This window comes from Camelus ferus, chromosome 5 (genome assembly GCF_009834535.1).
Source record: "Camelus ferus isolate YT-003-E chromosome 5, BCGSAC_Cfer_1.0, whole genome shotgun sequence".
NCBI lineage: Eukaryota > Metazoa > Chordata > Mammalia > Artiodactyla > Camelidae > Camelus > Camelus ferus.
Genome location: NC_045700.1, coordinates 87,216,208 through 87,238,342, shown reverse-complemented (window position 1 = coordinate 87,238,342; position 22,135 = coordinate 87,216,208). Strand labels below are relative to the sequence as shown.

The 22,135-nt window shown below is 41.6% G+C and overlaps 1 protein-coding gene across 1 annotated transcript in view; it reads left to right on the top strand.

Annotated features, from left to right (window-relative positions):
* COL4A4 (collagen type IV alpha 4 chain) overlaps positions 1–22,135 on the top strand; it is a 120,514-nt gene that overhangs the window by 60,534 nt on the left and 37,845 nt on the right. Inside the window, 11 exon segments of the mRNA XM_032480378.1 lie at positions 1,720–1,809; positions 2,996–3,159; positions 7,624–7,696; positions 8,687–8,793; positions 11,589–11,772; positions 13,197–13,265; positions 15,944–16,051; positions 16,536–16,754; positions 18,690–18,851; positions 19,505–19,675; positions 20,257–20,400. Of these exon segments, the coding sequence (XP_032336269.1) occupies positions 1,720–1,809; positions 2,996–3,159; positions 7,624–7,696; positions 8,687–8,793; positions 11,589–11,772; positions 13,197–13,265; positions 15,944–16,051; positions 16,536–16,754; positions 18,690–18,851; positions 19,505–19,675; positions 20,257–20,400 (1,491 nt within the window).

The window sequence follows — 22,135 nt, the reverse complement described above, 5'->3', positions numbered from 1 at the left end:
GTTTAAAAGCTGATACTGAGATACGACCTTGAGATCTTCCTTCACCTTTATCTGAGGAATTCTCTCTCTGTCTCAGTCTCTCTCTGGATCCTCTTGTTTCCCACAAATATATTTCTTTGACTGGTTTACTGTCTCATTATACTTTGCAAGAAACTGTGTAAATTTGAGGTATCGTCACTGTCCAAAATGTCTTTATTCTCCTGCAGCATTTGATTGATAGGTTGGCTGAGCATAAAATTCTAGGTTGGAATTATTTTTCCTTCAGGTTTTTGAAGGCATTTTCTATTGTTTTCTAATGTTGTTACTGAGAAGTCCAATAATACTTGGATACTTGATCCTTTGTTTAAAATCTTTTTTCTTCTCTGAAAACTTACAGGAATTTTTCTGTTTTCGGTGTCTTTCAATTTTACAATGATTTCCCTCAGTGCAGGTACCTTTAGATTATTTTGCAGGCACTCTGAACAGTTTCAATTGAACACAAATCCTTCATTTCTGGAAAGATTTCTTGAAGTATTTCTTTGAAGATATTCTCTCCTCCATTTTTTTTCCTGTTTACTATTTTTGGACTCAATATATTTATCTCTTAGAGAATCAATCCTACATGTCTCTTTTTTTCTAATCTTCATTCTATTATTCTTCACCTTTTAATTTTTCTGTAATTTTCTGGTAGACTTCCTCAGCTTCATCATCCAAACCTGCTCCTGAATTTTTAAATTTCTACTTTCATAATCATTTTCTAAAAATTTCTGAGGATTTTGTTGTTTCTTTTAAATATTTCTTTTTGCAGCAGCCTGTTCATGTTTCAGGGATGAAATGTCTTCCCTCATCTGCTTTTTAAGCTATATAGTTCATTTTAAAGATTTCTTCTTACTGCATTGTATGTTTATCCCATTTTGAGGTGGTTTGTTCTTTCCTGCTGCAATTTTTGAGAAGGGATTCTTACTATTTAGCTGCTTTAAAAAAAAAAAAAAAAAGACAAAAACCAAATCATCCTGTCTGGGCCTCACTCTTAACTCTATTTTAGAGGTACCAATTCCTAACCTTTGGGAATGATTTCTCCTGTAAATTGTGTTTCTTTTTCTGCTTTCCCCACAGCCTGCTTGGAATTCGGCTTTTTAAGGTCTGCTAAATCTTTTTTACATTTTTTTTTTTTTGCTATTGTTTCCTCTCCCTTTTCCTTTGTCTTGCAGGATTATGTCTTTTTGTAATATTCTTTTACTGCCTGTTGTTTACTAGTAATTAGGGAGGGCAAGAAACTTATTGTTTACATTTTAACTGTCATCTTTAATCAGATGTCTCTGAATTTTTGCTTTTACAAACTCTGCTGTATGCTTTCTTAATTAGGTAATTATTGATCACTGAAGGGGGGAAAAATGTCTTTGCCATATACTTACTCTTAGGTTTTTTGTTTATTTGTTTTGTTTTGGCATATTTGTTTGTCTTGTTATCCATTACCTTGATCTGCAATTCACTAAATTACAGCTGAGATTAGGGATGGTTTTATCAATGGTTATGGTAGCAGAAACTTGCTATGACAATTGTATGGTCTTTTTGTGAACATATTCTTCTATCAGAGAGAAAAAAGCATAAGAAAAGAATAGAAAAAAAGAATGAGGTTGAGGGGATGATGTGCATGCAAGAGACACTTCTACTTGTTCTGTTGAAGATATTCAAAAAATTGTGTGATTCTTTCTGTCCACCCCCTTTCCCACTGTAAAGTTGTATATTGTAGTGTTGGGCATCCTGGACCACAAGGAATAAAAGGCAGAATGGGTCCTCCAGGAAGAAGAGGCTCAAAAGGAGAAAAAGGCAAGTATGCATCAAAGGTAAAATTTCTAAAAAACAACCACTTATGGAGGATCGGGAGGCATAACGAAATGTATGATGTGGCATTTCATTTAGATTTTTTCCTCACCTTAATTACGCCTATGAGTACTTACCTCATTGTATGCTTATGACATGATTAGAACTTATCAAAAAGTCAAATCTTTATATCTCAGAGTATAAAGGAGATACTTTCCTGCCTTGAAACTTGCCTCAGAGTGGTGACTTGTTCCATGAGGTTCTCTCAGTTCCTTGAAAGAAAGCAGAGATAGGACAGTTTTGATCTTTAATTTTGGTTTCTCTCTGTGGGTCCCTTATTTCATAGACTCATCAAGTTCCTTTAGGTCTATGTTTCTACACCTTAAATTATTTGATGCCTTTTGACCAACTGAGTCAGGTGGGTAGGAGAACTGAAAAAATGTCCTAAAGACACTTTTTTAGACTAAAGGTCCTGATGAGAAGGTGTGTTGTAGTGAATTATCAGTTGTATTATGCAATGCAGTCCATGGTCTCTCTTCACATATTATTTGGATTCTTTAAATGTTTAGAGTTTATGCTCTAACCCATTTTTTGTTGTTTTTGCAGAAGGAGCCAAATTAAGAGTTTTTTTTTTTAAAGTAGGAACCAAATAAGAGACTTCTAAACTTTCATTTTTTTATTTTTAACACTTTTTATTGATTTATAATCATTTTACAATGTTGTGTCAAATTCCAGTGTAGAGCACAATTTTTCAGTTATACATGAACATATATATATATTCATTGTCACATTTTTTTCTCTGTGAGCTACCACAAGATCTTGTATATATTTCCCTGTGCTATACAGTATAATCTTGTGTATCTATTCTACGTTTTGAAATCCCAGTCTGTCCCTTCCCACCCCCGCCTCATTTTTAAAGTTTCTTCAGGAGAATTGGACATCCGCTTTTTCCCCTAGATTTTGTCAGGATGAGTTTATTAAGACCCAAAACACCCCATTTGTCTAGAAATATGTCCACCCCCATCGACCATGCCCTGTGCTCCCCACATCACACGTTATCAGTTGTCTGCGCTAAGAATTGTGCACATCAAATGCTTTTTGTTCTTATTTGCACTATTGGTTTTGTACAGTAAAAACCTTTATTGGGATTTCATTCAGGAAATAATGACAATGCCTTTTATTCTCTGTCTAGGAATTGCAGGGCTCTGTGCCTGCCAGCCTGGTCCCATGGGCCCACCGGGCCCCCCTGGACTTCCTGGAAGGCAAGGTAGTAAGGGAGACTTGGGGCTCCCTGGGTGGCCTGGAGAAAAAGGTTACCCAGGCCCACCTGGTGCCAGAGGATCCCCAGGGCCTCCAGTGAGTAACGTTTCTCAGTATCCATCTTTCTAGTTGAAAGAGACAGCTAGAGCTAGAATTCAGTTATCCCTCTTTCTAATTCATAGTGTGACATGTATTTTATGTTTCAAATCTATAAATATATCAATGACCAAAATTCATCTCTATTCTTTTATTCATTCATTTATTCATCATTCTTTCAATTATTTATTAAACTAATATTTATTGAGCATCTACTATGCTCCAGGAGCTATTCTAGGTGCTGGGGACACAGCAGGGACCAAAACACAATCTCTGCCCTCCTCCACCCTGTTGGGAGGACACATACCATGTAACAGACAAGTGAACATACAGTGTGGCAGATGGCAGTAAAGGCCATCACCATCTAGCGGCTGGGGAAGAGAGCAAGGGCAGAGCAGGAGATAAAGTCAAAGAAATGGCTGGAGGCTTGGAGGGTAGGAGAGCTTGGGGTTTTGTCCGAGGGGTGGATCAGATCTTGTGCTCCGAACGGCAGGGAACAGCCAGTGGAGAGTTTTAAGAGAGAGACATCATCTGACATTAGTTAGAACTGGATCATTCTAGTACTTTTGTTAACAACAGACCACAGGGGACAAGGGAAGAAGGCGGGAGATTTAGCTGGGAGATTGCCGCCGTAATCTTGGTGAAATATGACAGTGGACAGGTTTCCATGTTAGTGTTGGATGTGGTGGGAAGCAGTGAGATGCTGAATCTATTTTGAAGACAGAGCCAACATACTGGCTCTTTGACTTGACCTGAGATATGAAAAGAAGAGAAGGAAAGGCTGGAGCCAAGATGGGGCAGACAAGGCGAGGAGCAGGCGTGGTGTTAGAAGGGATGGAATGTCATTGGGAATTGCCAATTAGACCAGTGAGTGGAAGTGTCGAGTTGGCTGTGGAGTGATGTTCCAGTGAAGGATTCAGATGAGAGATCGGGCTGGAGCTATCAATATTGGCTTTGTCAGAGTCTGCGTGATATTTCATGCTGGAGAGTGGATGAGATCTCGCATTGGCTCTCATTTGCTGGCCATTCCAAGGGACCCTTACATGTGACTCAGATGGAGTCACCGTTGTCCCTCAGAGTAAAATCACTGCCCCCTGGGGCACTCCTCTGGAGATTGGAGATAGCCCTTGTCATCTTGGGGTGGCCTGGAGCCTAACCTTCAACCCTAAAGTAATCCTTTCCATTCTTCCCAGGAAATCTCATAAAATAAGGTTCCAGTCTGAGAGCCTTGAGTGAGGGTGATGGTTAAGCTCCCCCTGCACCACGCTTGTCATACTTGCAAAGCACACTTGCAAAGTTGATTTAACAAGAAGCGAGGTCTTTAATACATGTATGTTGAATGAGAATGGCTGCCATTACTAAGTAGCTCACATTTTATAGTCTGCTTTTTCAATCCAACATTTTGTGATACTCATTTTTTGTGTGTTGTTACTTAATCTTCTAAGTGAATGTTTTATTGGCTCCAGAATATTTTTATACCTTGACATTATGCTGCTTCTCTGAGCTCACATCTTGGAGTGTGGATTCCTAGTTGATCCAGGGATCTCCTGGTGAAGGTTTATGTAATTCAGTTGCTCCTGGGCTTACCTCTTTCAACCGACCGTATTTCTGATGTCTTTGTTCTGTGAATGATTCTATCCCTGTGACTTCTCTGTATTAAGTTCATCACATTGTGGCCACATTTATGGACCAGGTTCCTGCCATGGGGCACATGAAAGGGAAGGAGGGAGGGAGGGATGGACAGAAGGAGAGAGCTTGACAGACCCATGGACAGCCACTATTGGGTCTTCTCATCCCTCTGTACACTTTCTCTCTCATCTGCTGGTCCAGCCACAGATTGGTGGGAAAACAGAAAACAGAGAAGTAAGTTTAAGTTCTTTGCAATGTTTTTTGTGGTTGGACCAAAGCTTCGTATGCATTGCTTTAGCCTGAGAGTGCTTCCTAGGATGGGGGTTTCCCACCAGGATGCTCTAGTGTAAGGCACGGGGCTTAGGAGCACGTGGACCAAGTTTCAAATTCCAGTTCTGACACAGGTGAGCTCTGTGGTCTTCCTGCAAAATGGATATAACAGCACCTGTTCTGCAGGTTCATTGGTAAGAATTCAATTCAGCCCTATATTCTGAGAGCTTCAAGGCACACACCAGTGAACCAGATGGCCAGGGTCGCCCCCCCCCCCCCCCCGAAGAGTTGCAGGACAAACCAAAGGTTGCAAACTGCCACGGGCTCAGTCTGAACTCCCTGGCAGGTTTGGTTTTGTGCTCCAGTGTTCGTTTTTGTATTACAAATACGAGATTTATGGCTGCCCTTGGAAAACTGAAAGTTCACCAGCACTGGTCAGTGTGTTCCTGCTGCTGCTGGGAGCTGAGAGGTGGCCACGCCCTTGAGAGGAGGTCTGGGTGCTCCGGTCTCCACCACACCTGCCCACCTGCTTCCGTCGGAAGGACATGGTCCCTCTGGGCATTGAAGTCCTTAATCTGGACTGTGAATAAAACAACTAGTTTGTGCTGCCCTCGGGGACTTCTTTGCTGCTGCTGGGATTCTGTTGCTGTGTTAACACACCTGTTACGTGAACTCAAGTCTTAGAATAGCTCTTGACGCCAAGGCAGCTGGGAACCTTTGCCCCAGGAATTTCTTAGCTTGTGCATTTATCTCTCATGCTGTCTAAGGCCATGAAGGCAAGACGGTCTTGTTAACGGCTGTGTCCTCCATACACAGAATAATGCCTGGCAATTAGTAGGTTCTCAGTAAACGTCTCTTCAGTGAAAGCGGAAGACAGCTCTGATGATGTTTGTTTGTTTGTTTTCTTACTAGTTCAGCTAAGTCTGTGATCTGAATCTAGTGCTTGAAATTCTCCATCTGCAGAGCATTAGGGCAATTCAGAGTACACCCTGAATCTCCAAGGAGCTGGCTAGTAAACTGCTCAGACTCCAGGGTGAATTCATTCTTCAGGGTACAGGGTCTTGCTTACCTCAGCACACCACTGCTGTTCTCCTTCTGGAGAGAAAGCGGTTCACATGCTGTGTGAACAGCTTTCTGTCTTGATGGCTGATACATTAGAAGGACATTTTAATTAACCATCGCTTGGATTGGATACTCTATGCCATACATTTTGGCCCTGTCTCGCTGTCACTTTGGACTTAGCACATAGAGTAAAAGTAAGAACTAAGACAACACTCAACCCATGTTCCCACTTTAGGATTCCTAAAATTCTTTTCTTGCTTAATTTGGCTATTTCTACCAAGAAATTTGTTCCACTCACCTTGCTGGTGCCTCACAGACATCATTACACACAGGACGCTGTACTAGAGCGATGTTCTTGGCAGGACTGAGTGGTGTGTGTGGAGCTGTATTTTCTCTGCATTAAATGGCTCCAAACTGTTTTTATCCACTTCAATTTTTCTACCTGTTGTGTGCATTTTTGTCTTTTTCCTCACTCTAACTGCTTGATGCTGTCATCATGCTCATCTCTACTGGTACCTCTTCTCCCCTTTGTAGTTCACTGCTTATAAACTAATGGAGGCCAGTTAAAAAGACAATTAAGCTTGCTGGGACATGTTGTTAGACTGTATGAAAATAAGACAAGGAGGCGTCTGGCCTGCTCAGTCATTTCCACCTCCTTCCAGATTTTTGTCTAGGTTTCTTGCTTATTGAGGTCTACCAGGTAAGGAACGTTAAGCTATGCATAGTGCTTCTATAACCGTATTTACTGTAATGCTTGGTCATCCTAGTACATCAAAAGTAGGATTACAGATTTTGGACATGGCTTACTACTTAACAATAGGTAATACTTACAAAACCATGACCCAGGGCAGAGTTGAGGTCAACAGATGATGAGCTCTTTGGCCAAAAGGAGGGGCTTACTTGCCGTACAGGAATATATTGATGACAGGAAGGGTCCTTGTCTCTCCTTCTCTTTTTCATCAATGTTCTTCAATATCACAGTGTTTTCATCACACACAACCATTCTTAAACCTCTCCCTTCAGCTCTAGCGGCGGCTCTTGTGGTTAACCCTCCCCCCGCCCCTTTTTCCTCCCAGTTCTACATTACAACACCCAAATTAATTATAATTTAATTATAAATTATTCTGAGATAAATTTTTATTTGATGACTCTCAAGAAGTTGCACAATCATACAGAGAGAGTGCCCTTCATCCCGCGTCCCCCCAGTGATATCCTACATAACCACGTACATTGCCAAAACCAAGAAACTGGCATTGATACATTTCTCTTGACTCACGTACAGACCTTATTCAGATTCCACCAGCTTTTACCTGCAGCCTAAGAGTCTCAGTTTTGTACGGGAGGAGCCACCTTGGAAGGCAGGAAAGAGAATGACACCAAGGGTGCCAGACTAGAATCTAGAACAGGTGGTTTAGAAGGAAAGAAGAGAGTGATTCGATGTATACAAATCATTTTTTGACCCGTCACAATTCAACCGATTTGTTCCTCTTATTTTCCACCAAGGGAAGACCTGGTGCACGAGGACCACCTGGAAGCAAAGGAGAGAAAGGCGACATGGTTGTGTCAAGAGTCAAAGGTGAGCGTAACCCATCAGTTAGCTCCCTGCTGTTTGTGTGTGATCTGTGAACCGTTCTCTAGCATTAATTTCCCCTGTGACCACAGATCAGGTCTATAATAAGGTTTAGGGTTGTTGATATTGCTTAAAAGATGCTCCCTGCCCTTCGGAGTTGTGTGAATATTGAGGCTTAGTTCTCTGTCTCTTATTTGAAGACATAACTAATCCTTTAGTCACATACTCAAATCCTCGTTGTTGTGAGTTGGGTTTGAAGCAAGACCTCCTTTGACCTGACTGGTGTTTATCGGTATGCTGCATTGTAGCATCCTGTATTAATTAAGAATATTTTAGTTGTAAGTGACAAAAACCTAGCTTGAAGTCGTATTTTTAGAAAAGTAATTTATTAACCTCCCTAAACAAAATGTGAAGGGTTAGATGTGGAATTTGCACTGGGACAGCTGCATCTTGCATTTTTCATCGCACCAGCTGCATTTCCTCCCCATCTGGCTTTCTGTGGGCTGTGCATAGGTGCCCTGAGGCAGATCCAAGTTCTTACAGTCAGAGGTGAAAGAGAGCTCTATTTCTTTCAGCTCCAAGTAGGAAAAAAAAAAAGTCCAGAAGGGATTGGATTAGCTTGGGGTACATGCCCAACCATGGACCATTCCCCGGTTCTCTATGGCCAGGGGATGGGGTACCATGTTTGGCATCACACAAGTAGGGGAAGATGCTGTTGTGATTGGCACCTCCACACACAACGTCCTTGTTGGAATGGAGGAAGAAACGTTTCCCAGATAGGAGATTCAGTGGGTTTGGTAATTGTCAGTCTCTCCTCTGACTTTTGCATGATTGTCTTCGTGTGACTTCTGTCAGCTGAGACACTCAGAGAGACACTCGGAGGAATCTCTACCAGCCCATACAGGGTCAAGGTCATTGCCTTTATTTTTAGTCCTTGTTTCCTTCTACTTCACCCACTGCTGAGAAGGGCTTGAATCTTTTGGCCTTTGTTCCCAGGGCGCAAAGGAGAAAGAGGTCCTGATGGGCCCCCTGGATTTCCAGGCCAGCAGGGACAACACGGTCGAGATGGATATGCTGGAGAAAAAGGCGACCCAGGACCCCCGGTGTGTATAATCTCGTCCTGCTACAGAGCTTCACTTCCTTATATGGTCATGAATCATCTATTTCCCCTTCTCAATCATGTTTAAAAATCTTGTTTCATTTTCATGGTGTTTGTTTTCTTCTGAGGCCCCTGTACCTACAAAGCCCGCCCTGGCTTGAGCTCTGCTCAGTTGACTCTGTAGGGTGGAGGACAGCGCACAGGTCCTGATAATTCCTTTAGTTCAGTTCCCCAGTGAAGAAGCACATGATGGGATGTGACAAGCAAAGAAGGATGGTCTAGTACAAATCCACTGGACGGACGTTGTGGCTCATGGAAGACCCCACTGATAAATGATATTTCAGCGTTTTTCAAATATGTTTTGGGTGGAAACCATATGTAGGGAATGAAGTTCGTAAGAAAAGATTCAGAGACATAGTGCAATGTTTAGGAACTCAGAGTATCTTGACATACAAATTATTTTTGAATGGTTATAATGCCGCAGAAGCTCAGCTAGACGTTTTACTTGTAGCAGTTGTCTTCCGAAGAGCAGTTATCTTTCAGATTTTACAGTAAGGAAATGGAGGCTTAGGGTATGTTACTCAAGGTCAACTATGCATCAAGCAGGCTAAACAGGTGTGAAAACCCCAGTCTGCCTTATTCCAAAGTACATCCTGTTTCCAGTAGCTACTGCTACCTGCCTCTGTCAGTGCTGTGAAAAGAAAGGACCATGTTCTGATTCTATAGGAACCCCTTCTGATGAAATATGTGTGAATAAGAGACCGAAGTTGGGAAATCGGATTAGATGGTGTTTATAGCTTTCTGGTCTTTCAGCTGATATCAAGTATGTAAAAAATCTTCCCTGCTTTAGACTTGGTAATCCCTGTTTAATTCATTCTCCCACTGAAGAAACTACAGTAATCCCCCCTTATCCGCAGGAGATAGGTTCCAAGACCACCGGTGGATGCCTGAAACTGCAGATAATACCCAACCTCACATATACTGTGTTTTTTGCTATACATACATACCTATGATAAAGTTTCACTTATAAATTAGCCACAGTAAGAGCTGAACAACAACTAATACTAAAATAGAACAGTTTAACAATACACTATAATAAAAGTTATGCGAATGTGGTCTCTCTCAAAATACCTTATTGTACAAATTTAATGCCTTTTCTTTCTTAACTAAGCACTTAAGCGCTGTGCCTTCACTTTTGCAGCTTGAGGTTCGACAGCAAAAGTAGCACAGATTTCTTTTTCCTTCTTCACAATTTCATGGATATAAAACTCATTCTCACCATAGATCTTAGCAACCTCAACATATGATTTTTTTTTTCCTTATTAAGTCAAGAACCTGCAATTTTTTACTTAAAGGAAGCAATTGACAGCTCTTTTTGACATATCCAAATTGCCAGCATCACTCCTCTTGTACTTTGGGACCACTATTAAGTAAAATAAGAGTGGCTTGAACACAATCCCTGAGGTACCATGGCAGGCGATGTGATAACCAGGGTGCTGCCGAGTGACTAGCGGATGGATGTGCTGGGCAGAGGGATGGTTCGTGTGCCTAGTGAGATGGAGAAAGAGGGCCTCATCACACCACTCAGAATGGAGCGCAGTTGGAAACTTATGAATTGTTTGTTTCTGGAATTTTCCTTTTACTATTTCTAGCCTACAGTTGACCATGGGTAATTGACACCTGGGAAAGTGAAACCATGGATAAGGGGGTGCTACTAGACTTAGAAACCACCGCCACTGAGCGGTAATAGTCATCATGCATTAACCGAATTGTAAAAACTCAAAGTGTATTTACAGATCAAACTGGGAGAGGAATTCCTTTAACACCCACTGGGTGGGGGGATCTGCCTAGATTCACTGAAACAGTCCAGACTCACAAGACTATCACAGACCATGTTTGGGACCAGGCCACTCAGGACAGAAGGCGTGACCTTCAACTTGCGAGCGGGCCAGGCAGCGTCAGCTGTCTCTCATTCTCAAGGCTCCCAGCAGCTGTTCCTTCAGCTTGGGTGAAGGTGATGCGATCCGCACATGCAGAAATGTGAGCAGCCCCAACTTGACAGCCTCATTACTCCCCGGAGCTGTCATCTCCACAGCACCGCATGCAGGACCCCGCAGGGAACTGGCCAGTTACAGGAACCCGCACTCAAGGAAGCCCCAACAAAGGCGCCACACTGGTCTTTATAGTTCTTTCAGAACAGATGCAAGTTTTGCAGCCAGAGATTAATTTTACCATAAGCAATGTTGTCTCATAATGCGATTGACATCCAATTTTTGTGCAGATTCCAGAACAGAACTAGACCATTAACTGAAGGTCAGATTCTTATGCAGGAGGAGAAAGGACTTGTCAGCCTTTGGCCCACAGACATGGAGGGGCCTAGAGTCCATCTCTGTTATCTTCTCAAAAGAATGCAGAAAACCTGTTTCTAATACACCAGAACTTACTCAGTTTGTAAGCTCACTACCTCCCTTAATTTATGTATCTCTGTATTTTATTATATTTGATAATGCAGAGTGGTTCTAAATAAATTTTCTTATTCTGTATTTAAGACAAAACACACATAACTTTCTATATTTGAGGCATAACACACAAACCCCAAGAATATATGAATGTACGTAACTATATATGTAAATATGAAGAGGGATCAAAGTTAATCATTTTAAATTACATTTGCTATTAAGTAACTTCTGGAGTTACTGGCTTTCTGCATGCATTTCTGTAGCCTACAATGGCAATGATAGCTTTGCGTTCATGGACTTTCAAAGATTGGTAATTGACTCATGATGCTAATGTTCCCAGGGGGATCATGAAGATGCAGTCCCGGGTGATAAAGGACCTCCTGGACCACCGGGCCCCCCGGGGAAAACAGGACCCAGGGGGCCTCCAGGACTGGGATTCCCTGGCCCACCAGGGGAGAAAGGGCTACCAGGAGCTCCAGGCTTCCCGGGCGAGAGGGGTCCTGATGGCCAGAAGGGTCAGAAAGGTAATTTTGAACATTTTTGTGGCAGAATGTCAAGTGAAGTCCTGGAAACTAAAGTAAGCCTATCGTCTGGGCAAAGTTATTACATCTAAGGCAGAACCTCTAAATATAATTCCATCAAGCTACTATTGAAACCTTGAATGTTGTCAAAAGAACGAGCATTACCGCACAATAAATATTTAAAACAAACCTGTAAAATGCTAAGATGTGTTTGCTGCTTTATTTGTTTGGCAAACTGCCTTGCATTCATTTCTCAGTATCAGCGTGGACAATCTGACTGTATGAAAATTACATACATGTATATTTAGCATGTCTCGTTTTTATAATCTTTTGAGATAATACAATATAATTTAATAAAAATTACTGACATTTCATTTTAAAAATACAGCATTGTCCATGAAAACTCATTTGTAAGCATTCTAGGGAGAAAAAAAGAAGGGATTTTAAATATATTTGCAGTTATTTGGATTTCAAACAATAAAGTGTCTTGTAGTTTTATAGCTGAAAACTTTTTTAAATGTTGGGAAAAGATTTATTTGAGATTTTCTTTTTTTGTAATATGTACATAAACCTTGGGTTACATAGTTAATTGCAACATTTTATAATATAATCACATTTTTGGTTCTTGCTTTGACAGGCAAGTACCTTGGAACTCGATATGGTTAAGATCATGAAATCTAACATTATTTTTATGGCTTAAGATCATGGTCTGGGACCATCAAAATCTAACATTATTTTGATCCATATGGTACATTTTTGATTTGAGAGCATATAATGCAATACGTTATGGGATGTAATTGCTATTATAAGAAGGGAACATTCCATTCTAAAGGAGAGAACTCAGAGGCACAACTTTGAAGTTTTATTTTCTTCACCAATTAAAATGAGGGATGACAAAAAACCCCACTGCAGAAGCATTACAAGAAGAGACAAGGTATTTGAAGCATGTGACACATGGCAGGTCCTAAATAAATGGCAGCTGTTGTTAATACGTCTCCCAGTGTCTTCATTGCATGGTTGCCCCATATCCAAACTAGGAGCCAGATCTCTGGAGCTAAGCGTTGGATGCTTGCTGCTATTTGACGATTTATCAAAGCTTCTGAGTCCACTGTATTGATAGCCATAGATCTATAAATCCATTTTTTTGTAGGTTATTAAGCTGATATTTCTTGGAATCAAACTTTTTCTTATTCCTCTTATGCTTTTTACTATTCTGACCATTGAAGTTCAGATTTCAGAACAGATCCTGTAGGAATTCAGAATAAAAGTCGTTCAAGTCATCTAGTGATACTTGGGAGTCGCCTTTTCCTTTGAACTCCACGTACACTGTGTGTAAAAGTATCTTGACCGAGTTGTTGTTGAGATTCACATTGCATTGGACTGTCAATTGTGTGAATACTACTGTTTTGCTTTTTTTTTCATTCCAGGTGATACAATTCCTTGTAATGTAACCTACCCTGGGAGGCCAGGCCCTCCAGGTTTTGATGGACCTCCAGGTATGATCAAGGAGAAGTTACTGTCATAGACACTCTCAAAATGAAAGAACCGGCAAGACAGATTAGACCAATAGCAAATCCTCAGGGAATTAGTTTGGCTATTTCTTTTTTTTTTTTTTTTTTTAAACTTTTTTTTTTATTGAGTTATAGTCATTTTACAATGTTGTGTCAAATTCCAGTGTAGAGCACAATTTTTCAGTTATACATGAACATACGTGTATTCACTGTCACATTTTTTTCACTGTGAGCTACCACAAGATCTTGTATATATTTTCCTGTGCTATACAGTATAATCTTGTTTATCTATTCTACATATGCCTGTCAGTATCTACAAATTTTGAACTCCCAGTCTGTCCCTTCCCACCTCCCGCCCCCTTGGCAACCACAAGTTGGTATTCTATGTCTGTGAGTCTGTTTCTGTTTTGTATTTATTTTCTTTCTTTCTTTCTTTCTTTCTTTCTTTCTTTCTTTCTTCTTTCTTTCTTTCTTTCTTTCTTTCTCTCTCTTGTCTTTCCTAAAGTCTTACTCTTTTTTTCCTTCTTTCTTCAAGGTTTTGAGGGGCTCACTGCCTTCCAAAAATTCTTCCTTCCTTCCTTCCTCCTTCTTCCTTCCTTCCTCCCCCCTCCCTCCCCCTCCCTCCCTCCCTCACTCTCTCTCTCTTCTTTCTTTCTTTTTTCTTTCTTTCTCTTTCTTTCTTCTTCTTTCTTTCTTTCTTTCTTTCTTTCTTTCTTTCTTTCTTTCTTCCAGCTATTTCTAAACTTATTTTGAGGTTTTGAGGGGCCACAGGAAAACAGCATTTGTAGCCATTCACACTGGGTCTCCAGTCCACTGTTTGGGAGAATTTTGGATAGTATTTCTGTGCAACAAAATTTCCCTTGATTTGATCACATATCAGCAAAAATGTCTGCCCTTTGAGTGTTTTAAAACTATATTTTCTTTCTATACCTTTGCCCCAAGAGTGAAAACTGATCATTTGCTTTCTGATTATGTTTTACTTTAGTCTGCTTTCCAAGAGACTCAAACTCCCGACCAGAAACACTCTGAAAAATGCACCTACATCCCTGATTGCACTTTCATGCAGCCACTTCACTTCACTTCACTCAATTGTATTTATAGCTGAATTAAACCCAAAAATCTATATAAGGGATTTGCTTAGTTCTTTTTCATTTATTCAGAGTTCACTGAAATTGACCTATTAAGTACTAACACAGTCACTAAAGGTAATCTTTCTTGTTCTACACAATTACAAAAAGTATTTAATGTCATTTTTCTTTCTCTTTCTGGCTTATTTCACTTAGAATGACAATCTTCAATTATATTTATATATATAAAATTATATATATAATTAAAAAAGCAATATATATATATATATATATAATTAAAAAACAAAAATGTACTTAATGATTGAATGATGAATGACTCTCTGTTGCTCTCTATAATTATTAGCTTTCATCACAATAATGGTGTGTAACAACCTCCAAGTCACTGTGGCTTTAACGGAAAATATTTATTTTCTCTCCTATGGGTCTGTAGTGGGTGATGATCTAAAATGGACTTTTTGGGTTTTTTTTGTGGGGGAGACAATTAGGTTTATTTAATTATTATTTTAATGGAGGTACTGGGGATTGAACCCAGGACTCCATGCATGCTAGCATGCACTCTACTACTGAGTTATACCCTCCCTCTAAGAAGGTTTTTATTGACTTGGCCCCTTGCTCCAAGTAGGGGCAGGTCTGCAACACGCATCTCATTGTGGGGCCAGGGTGTGCTCTGCTCACCTGGTTGCACTAATGCAAGAGGGCGGACCCAGGTCTCAGGCACAGTTCATACCTCTCATTGCTTCACGGTTGTTAGTAGCCCATTGGCCAAAGCAAGTCACATGTCCAAGCCCCAGCTCAAAGTGTGGGAAATGCACTCCACTAACCACATGGCAATGGCAAGGGTGTGGAAGTATAATTCTGTATCAGTGGAGTGAAGAGTCAGTGGTTGACTGAATGTTCATTTTCACATTTGCTGGTACCTTGTCTTGGATGGATTAAAAATAAGTTTATGATCACTTTCAGCAGCTTTGGCCTCAAAGGAAGTAAACCCTCAAAGTTTAAGTTAGCAGGTGCATTTTCTTTGAAGTCCATGATTTATATGCTATGTTAGTTGAGATAACTTCTAGTAGGAAATCACAGAAGGTTTACAAAAAAATCTGAATTCCTTTTGCAGGTGCTTATTGCTTGTACTTCATTTAAGAGCAAATGCAGTGACATGAAGGAAGATGGATTTTGGCTTTTATTCTGGTGCTTTCTCATCAAGCCGCACACTGGCCACCACCTACCTCTCTTCTCTTATCAGGAAGGCGATACTCACATATTTGAGTTTGAGCTCAGATGGGAAAGTACCGGAAGATCCATCTGAATGGTGGTGCACGTCTCCGAGGTGTTCAGGAAGAATTCTTTACAGTGTGGCTTCTGAGAAAGCACCTCACCACAGTCTCTCTCTATGAAAGGCTTATTTGGAGCCCGTGACTCGTAAAATGATTATGTAAACCAGGCTGGGCCACACCATTCCTTCCATAAAGTAGAAATACCCTAAGAAAGACCTAATGTTAGATTTTTTTTTAATTACCTTATTTTGCCCTAATTTGATTTGTGTTTTATTGAGTCCCGTGTTCTGTTGTTCTTGTTTAGGTCCAAAGGGATTTCCAGGTCGTCCGGGCGCTCCCGGGCTGAGGTGTTTGGATGGGCCAAAGGGTCGGCGTGGCAAACCAGGAATCTCAGGAGTACCGGGTCCACCTGGTAAATAAGGGCTTTTCATCTAGGGATGTCTGGATGCTGAGCGCTGTCACTCAGCGAATGGCCCAGGGATCCCTAGGTGATGGGGGGATGGTTTTTCCTGATACATTAAGTTCTCACCTATGTTTGGATCACTTCTTGGTTATGACACTTCTGTGACTTCTCGGGGCTCCTTAAACCCGAAGCATGAGTTATAGGCTATTACTGGTTTGTATCATAAATACTGCTCGGTCCCGACACTGTTAGCCAGTAAATGAAAGCAATGAGGGAAACACCATGGCTCATAGGAAACACAGAGTTACAATTTATCTCCTGACAAAAGGTAGCAAAAAACAATATTGCCTGTTAAGTTACTCTTTGTTTTAGTAAGTAGCCCTGCATTTAAAAACAATGTGTTTTTCATTCAAGGTAATATACTTGTATGTATGTTGGCTCTATATTTGTACATATAATGATTTAAACAATTTTTGTTGTTGTTGTTCAATAGGTTTTCGTGGTGACGTGGGAGAGCCAGGTTTTGAAGGAGAAAAGGGGTCCTCCCCTGTTGGGCCCCCAGGCTCTCCAGGTTCACCTGGAGTGAATGGTCAGAAAGGACCCCCGGGAGACCCTGCTTATGGCTACCCAGGACCCCCAGGAAAGAGGGGTCTTTCAGGAGTTCCAGGGTCAAAGGGACTCAGAGGTGATCCTGGACGCCCAGGGGCTGCAGGTATGAGGGCTGCTCTGTCCTCGTGGTCCATAAAGCCGGCTTGGCTCTGGTCACTGAAAAGCGTTCCGCCTATTTTGCCTTCAAACTCTAGAATGTAACATTTCCACCCCGGTGTCTTCCCTTGTATAAAGCACTGGTTACATTTCATATAATCTGTATCCCCCATGTTGCCTATGCATATCATTGGTTGTTTTCCAATCCAGCTCACTGTGGCTCAGTCGGTTCGGTTTAATTCAGCAGCTACTGGACATCTGCCTGCTTTGGACTCAAGCACAATGTCAAAGCTGAAGGGCGGGGACCATGTGAGCCACCCACTGCCATTGCCAGGCTGCAGGAGGGCAGGAGAAGAGCGGCTCAGGGAGGCAGAGCAGTGTGGGCTGGAGTCCAGGGAAAGCTCCGGTGGGGAGTGGGCAGGAGCTGAGTCCTGGCAGGCGCTGCATTCATCAGACGGGTGTCAGGGTGGAGAGACTCACTCCAGCAGGGGCAGCAGGCGGGATAGCGAAACTTCAGATGGGGAGGTGGCCTCGGCACTGATGCACGTTCTTTTCTGAAATCACTATGGGTTCTTCAAGATCCCCCACGGAGATTGGCAGATTTTAACATACTTACGGGGGAGAGGGCATAGCTCAGTGGTGAAGTGTGTGCTTAGCATGCATGAGGTCCTGGGTTCAATCCCCAGTACCTCCAGTTAAAAAAGAAAGAAAGAAAAAAAAAACTAAGCCAGGGTTGGAGGGGTCATTAACATCACTGTTTTCTGAGCCTCAGCCTCAGAAATTGTGACTTGTTACCTTAGAATTGGGTGAGGCCCAGCAGTCCAGTCTGGACTTTAGCCTCTTGGGGGATGGTGACCAAAAGTGGACCCAAGATCAGACTTTAACAAACATTGCCCTGGTTCTTTTCTAGTGACGGATGGGCCAGTGCTTATTAGGTACCCATGTTAGTACAACAGCACAGGGATAACGGAGGGCAGAGGAGGAAGCCGCATTCTTTGTCCTTCGGGAGCTTATTCCATAGTTTGGAAGTCAGAAACATTTATCTACTAAAACCCATTTAATTGAAACATAATGCGATAATGCGTTATGTGAGTCAATGAAAATAATTTTGACTCAGTAATACCACTGTCTTACTTATGAAATGTATTTAAGGGAAGTGTTCAAAAGAAGATGAAGGTTAATATGAAAATACTATTGTAGTATTATCCACGATAGAGGAACAACTGAAAACAATAAAAAGAATTAACTAAATATACATACACACACACTCAAAGGAATACTATTCAGCTATTAGCAATTAACGTTATATTTGTAAAGATTATAACAAAATGGAAAACATTTGCAGGTTAACATGCAATATGAAATAATCCAACAATTGAATGTGCGGTGGGATTACTATTTTAAAAATGTAAACATTTTAACCAAAATACAATGAAAACATGAAACAATAAAATAGATTTTTAGGTTAGGATGTAGAATTAGGGAAGATTTTTTTTTCCCCCTGAAGATTATGATGGTGTCTCTCCAATAAATAAAAATGTGGGCGTTCAAGTGATGAAATTGCTTACAAAATGCAAATTCAGACAATGCAGATTGGGATTACAAGCATCGTGGAGGTTTGGTGTGAAGTCTGCCACAATGTTAGAGGTTAGTTAAAAACAGGAAGGACTGCATAGTTTTCTAAATTCATATAAACAACCTCTGCATTGTCTGTATAACCTTATCAAGTCACTCTCTTAGCAATGCATGGTTTTCCCAAGCACTTGGAGCTGAAGCTCAAATCATTTTTTATGATAGGAAAATCCATTCAGAGACTTAACTCATTGGGGCCCTGAGCCAGGGTCAAAGTGTTAACTTTCAGTGTTGATGCACATGAATACCGTTGCAGGCCATCTATATAGTTTCATGCCCTGAGTGTCACAGATGAACTGTGTTGTTTCAGGGCCAGCTGGCATGCCCAGATTCCCGGGTCTCAAAGGTCCCAGAGGCAGAGAGGGAAGTGCCGGGTTTCCAGGCATCCCAGGCCTACCCGCTCACTCCTGTGAAAGGGGCGCTCCAGGGAGGCCAGGGCAACCGGGGCTCCCCGGGCCTCCAGGCAGCCCAGGTAAGTGTCGGCAGGTGTCAAGAACTGCGCTGGGTGTGGGGCTTTACCCTGCTTACAAAGGAATAAGCGTCATCGTCTGTCAAGGCTGCTCGCTACCTACACAGTCCTGAGGAATAGGCGCAGTAAGGAGCGGTCAGGACCCTGTGTTCTTGGCACACCCAGCAAGACATCAGAGCAACTCAAAAAGACCCGTGAAAAAGTGTTTCTCAGCACAAGGTGCTGGGGACTCTTTCCAGTGTGATCTTCATTTCACCATTCAGATCGTCACCTTTTATTCAGATTCTGCTGTGTTTATCCAAATGCAGAAGTACGCCCTCTCGAAGGGTCGAAGCCAGGCTGATTCCCGCCCCCGCCCCCTCTAAGAGTAAATACGAATCTTTTATCCTTATCCATTTTCCATTTTAAAAGACCCTTCATAATAGTCCTGCATCTCAATTGGGAAATATTTATTCAAGTAATCTGCCTTTCTTTTTATAGCAGCCAGAAAAATAAATTCTTAGACTGATGGAGAGTTGCTACTGTTATTTTAGCTGATAAATATTGTTGACTTGGCCATGGACACACAATTTAAGCTACCATGGGTATTTTTTCCTGCCTGTGAGTGAAGCCTGTTTTCAATCTTCATACACTGTTGTCACTGTGGTTTGTCACAGGTGCCCCAGGTTGGAAAGGACAACGAGGGGACATGGGACCTCCTGGACCTGCTGGAATGAAGGGCTTTCCCGGAGTCCCAGGACGGCCAGGGGTAGATGGACCCCGAGGACCTCCGGGACTCCCAGGTCCCTTTGGGGATGATGGGCTGCCTGGCCTTCCAGGCCCAAAGGGTGGGTAGCACTGTTCCATTATCTTCCCCCATTTTATAAACTTGAAATCCACTGCCAAGTGAAGTCTATGACCTATGACTGCACTGTAGAATCTACTGTTATGTTGGCCTGACTTTGTCTTGTCCTTAGTGACTTCTGCCTGCTTCTTGTCCTCTGTATTGTTGCTATCAGTAGCAGAATGCTTTGGTTTAGGTAAATGGGAAAAGGGGGTAGGGGATTAGGTTCACAGACCCCATAAACACTTCTGCCCAAAGGTAGTATTGATAAGGTATAGGGTCAAGGCAGCTGCGCTTCCACTTTGGATGGGCGCCCAGCCTCCACCCCACCTCCCCGACACCCAGTTCTCTTAAAGTTCTTTGGGATCAGGACTCGGAAACAAAAGGACCTACAGTTCAGGTCTGCAGGGTGAGGCTTGGGTGGGACAGTCTGACTCTTACAAGCAGTGAGGCTGAGTTCCCTTCAGCACAAGCTTAGAGTTAGTGGGGAGTTGGCATCTGTGTATAGACAGCCAGGAACACAGATCTAGGAGCCATACTAGCCTTTAAATCGTTTTCCTACAAATTCATGCTCTCGTTCATCAGGACCCCAGGGGCTGCCTGGCTTCCTGGGTTTTCCTGGAGAGAGAGGAACACCTGGCCCAGATGGACACCCCGGCAGAAAGGGAGAACTCGGACAGAAGGGCTGGCCTGGCTTCCCAGGAGACCCAGGACTGAGAGGTGTCAAAGGTAAATGTGGCTGACAGCGCATCGATGCAACACGGGTTGTTTCTAGTGTTTGACCAGAATCTGTAAGTGTGATCCCTGAAAAATAAAATGGGACCATCCTGCAGCTCGAATTCCTCAGGCTTTCGGATCTATGGTGTTTGCTTTGGGATTTTAAACAAAATTTATTTTCCTTACCTCTCAATCTCATCATATATAACTATGGTATATGAATTGCTCTATTAATAGAAAAAAATTAACAAGGTCTTTGATGTATAGCTTTTGGGTTTCAGAAAATTTCCTAACCTTTTAGGAAGTGGGTACAGGCAAGACTCTTGGCCCTCAAACCCTGTTTTAATTAATTTTAATGAAAAAAAATTGTTTTTTCTTAAGTAAGCCAGATATAAATATTTTAGCCTTTGCAGACTGTATGGTCTCTGTTGAAATGACACAATTTGGCTTTCTTAGCCCAAAAGCAGCCAGAGACAACATGTAAACAAACACACACGGCTACGTTCCAGTAACATTTTATTTACAGACACTGAAGTTTGAACTTCATTTAATTTCACATGTCATCAAATATTTTTCTTGTTCTGAGTCCCTCCCCCAAATGATTTAAAAGTGTGAAAATCATTCACAGCTCACGGATTGTGTACAAACTGGCAGGATTTGGCCCACGGGCTGTAGTGTGCTAACCTCTGAGCTGGAGGACTTCACTTTTATCTGGGCCATGAGTGGTGTCTCTCCCAAACTTCATTTAGAGAAAGATTTTTCACGACTATTTAATTTTTAGAAACAAAGTTTAAAGTTTAAAGCCCCTGGGGGCGAATGGCCTCATATTTAACTCAAATTACTTTTACTTCTTAGTGGATTGAATCTACCCTTATTTTTTTGCACTAGGCTGTAAATTATTTCTGTAGAATCAAGGAATCAAAGAGTCATTTTTTTTGCTAGCTTAGACAAATGATGTTTGCTGTGCTATTATGTTACTATACAATTATTGCACTAAAAATATTTAAAATTGGGTTAATGCCAGTGATGTTCTGATAAACTGGCTCTCCAAAATAATTTTTTTTTTGAAATGCCTTGATTTTGTAGTGTTTGCTGATTGCCATGGTGTAAATACTTCCACCCAGAATACTCGCACCATGACTCATTTACAACTACCGATGATTTAACAACTCATTCACAGGATTCCTGACTTGTTAATAATTGGTTCTCACCAAGCTGGTGCAAGTCCGCTCCAGCACATGTCTACAACCGGACAGCGTTTGCAAAAGTCAGGAGAAATATCATATACCCTTTCTATCTTTTAGAATTCTCTAAGTGGAGAACCGAGTTAAGTGTCTGCTCTTTTAATGTAAGGAAAATCAAGGGAAAGGGAAGACAGAGAACTGGAAAATATGAGATGGACAATTCAAAATTTACAGGACAAAGGGGTGTATTCTAGACCTGGAATGTTTCAAGCCTGTCTTTTTTCACTTAAGATTCTGAAACCAGTTCGGTTGAATTTAGCAAACATTCACCGATCACTCAGTGTACATCAGACCCTGTGTCTGGACAAGTTGGGAGAGGAATGTGAAAGGCATGGTCCTTCTTTTAGGAAATCAATCAACAATGTTGACATCGTGCAATCTATGAACATAAGTACTATTTAGTAGATTAAATGGGGATTTGCAAACTGGACAAGAAAAGTTGTAACAGAAGAATCGCGTGTATGATGCTTCCATTTGTTTTGTTCTTGTGTAATTAATATCTA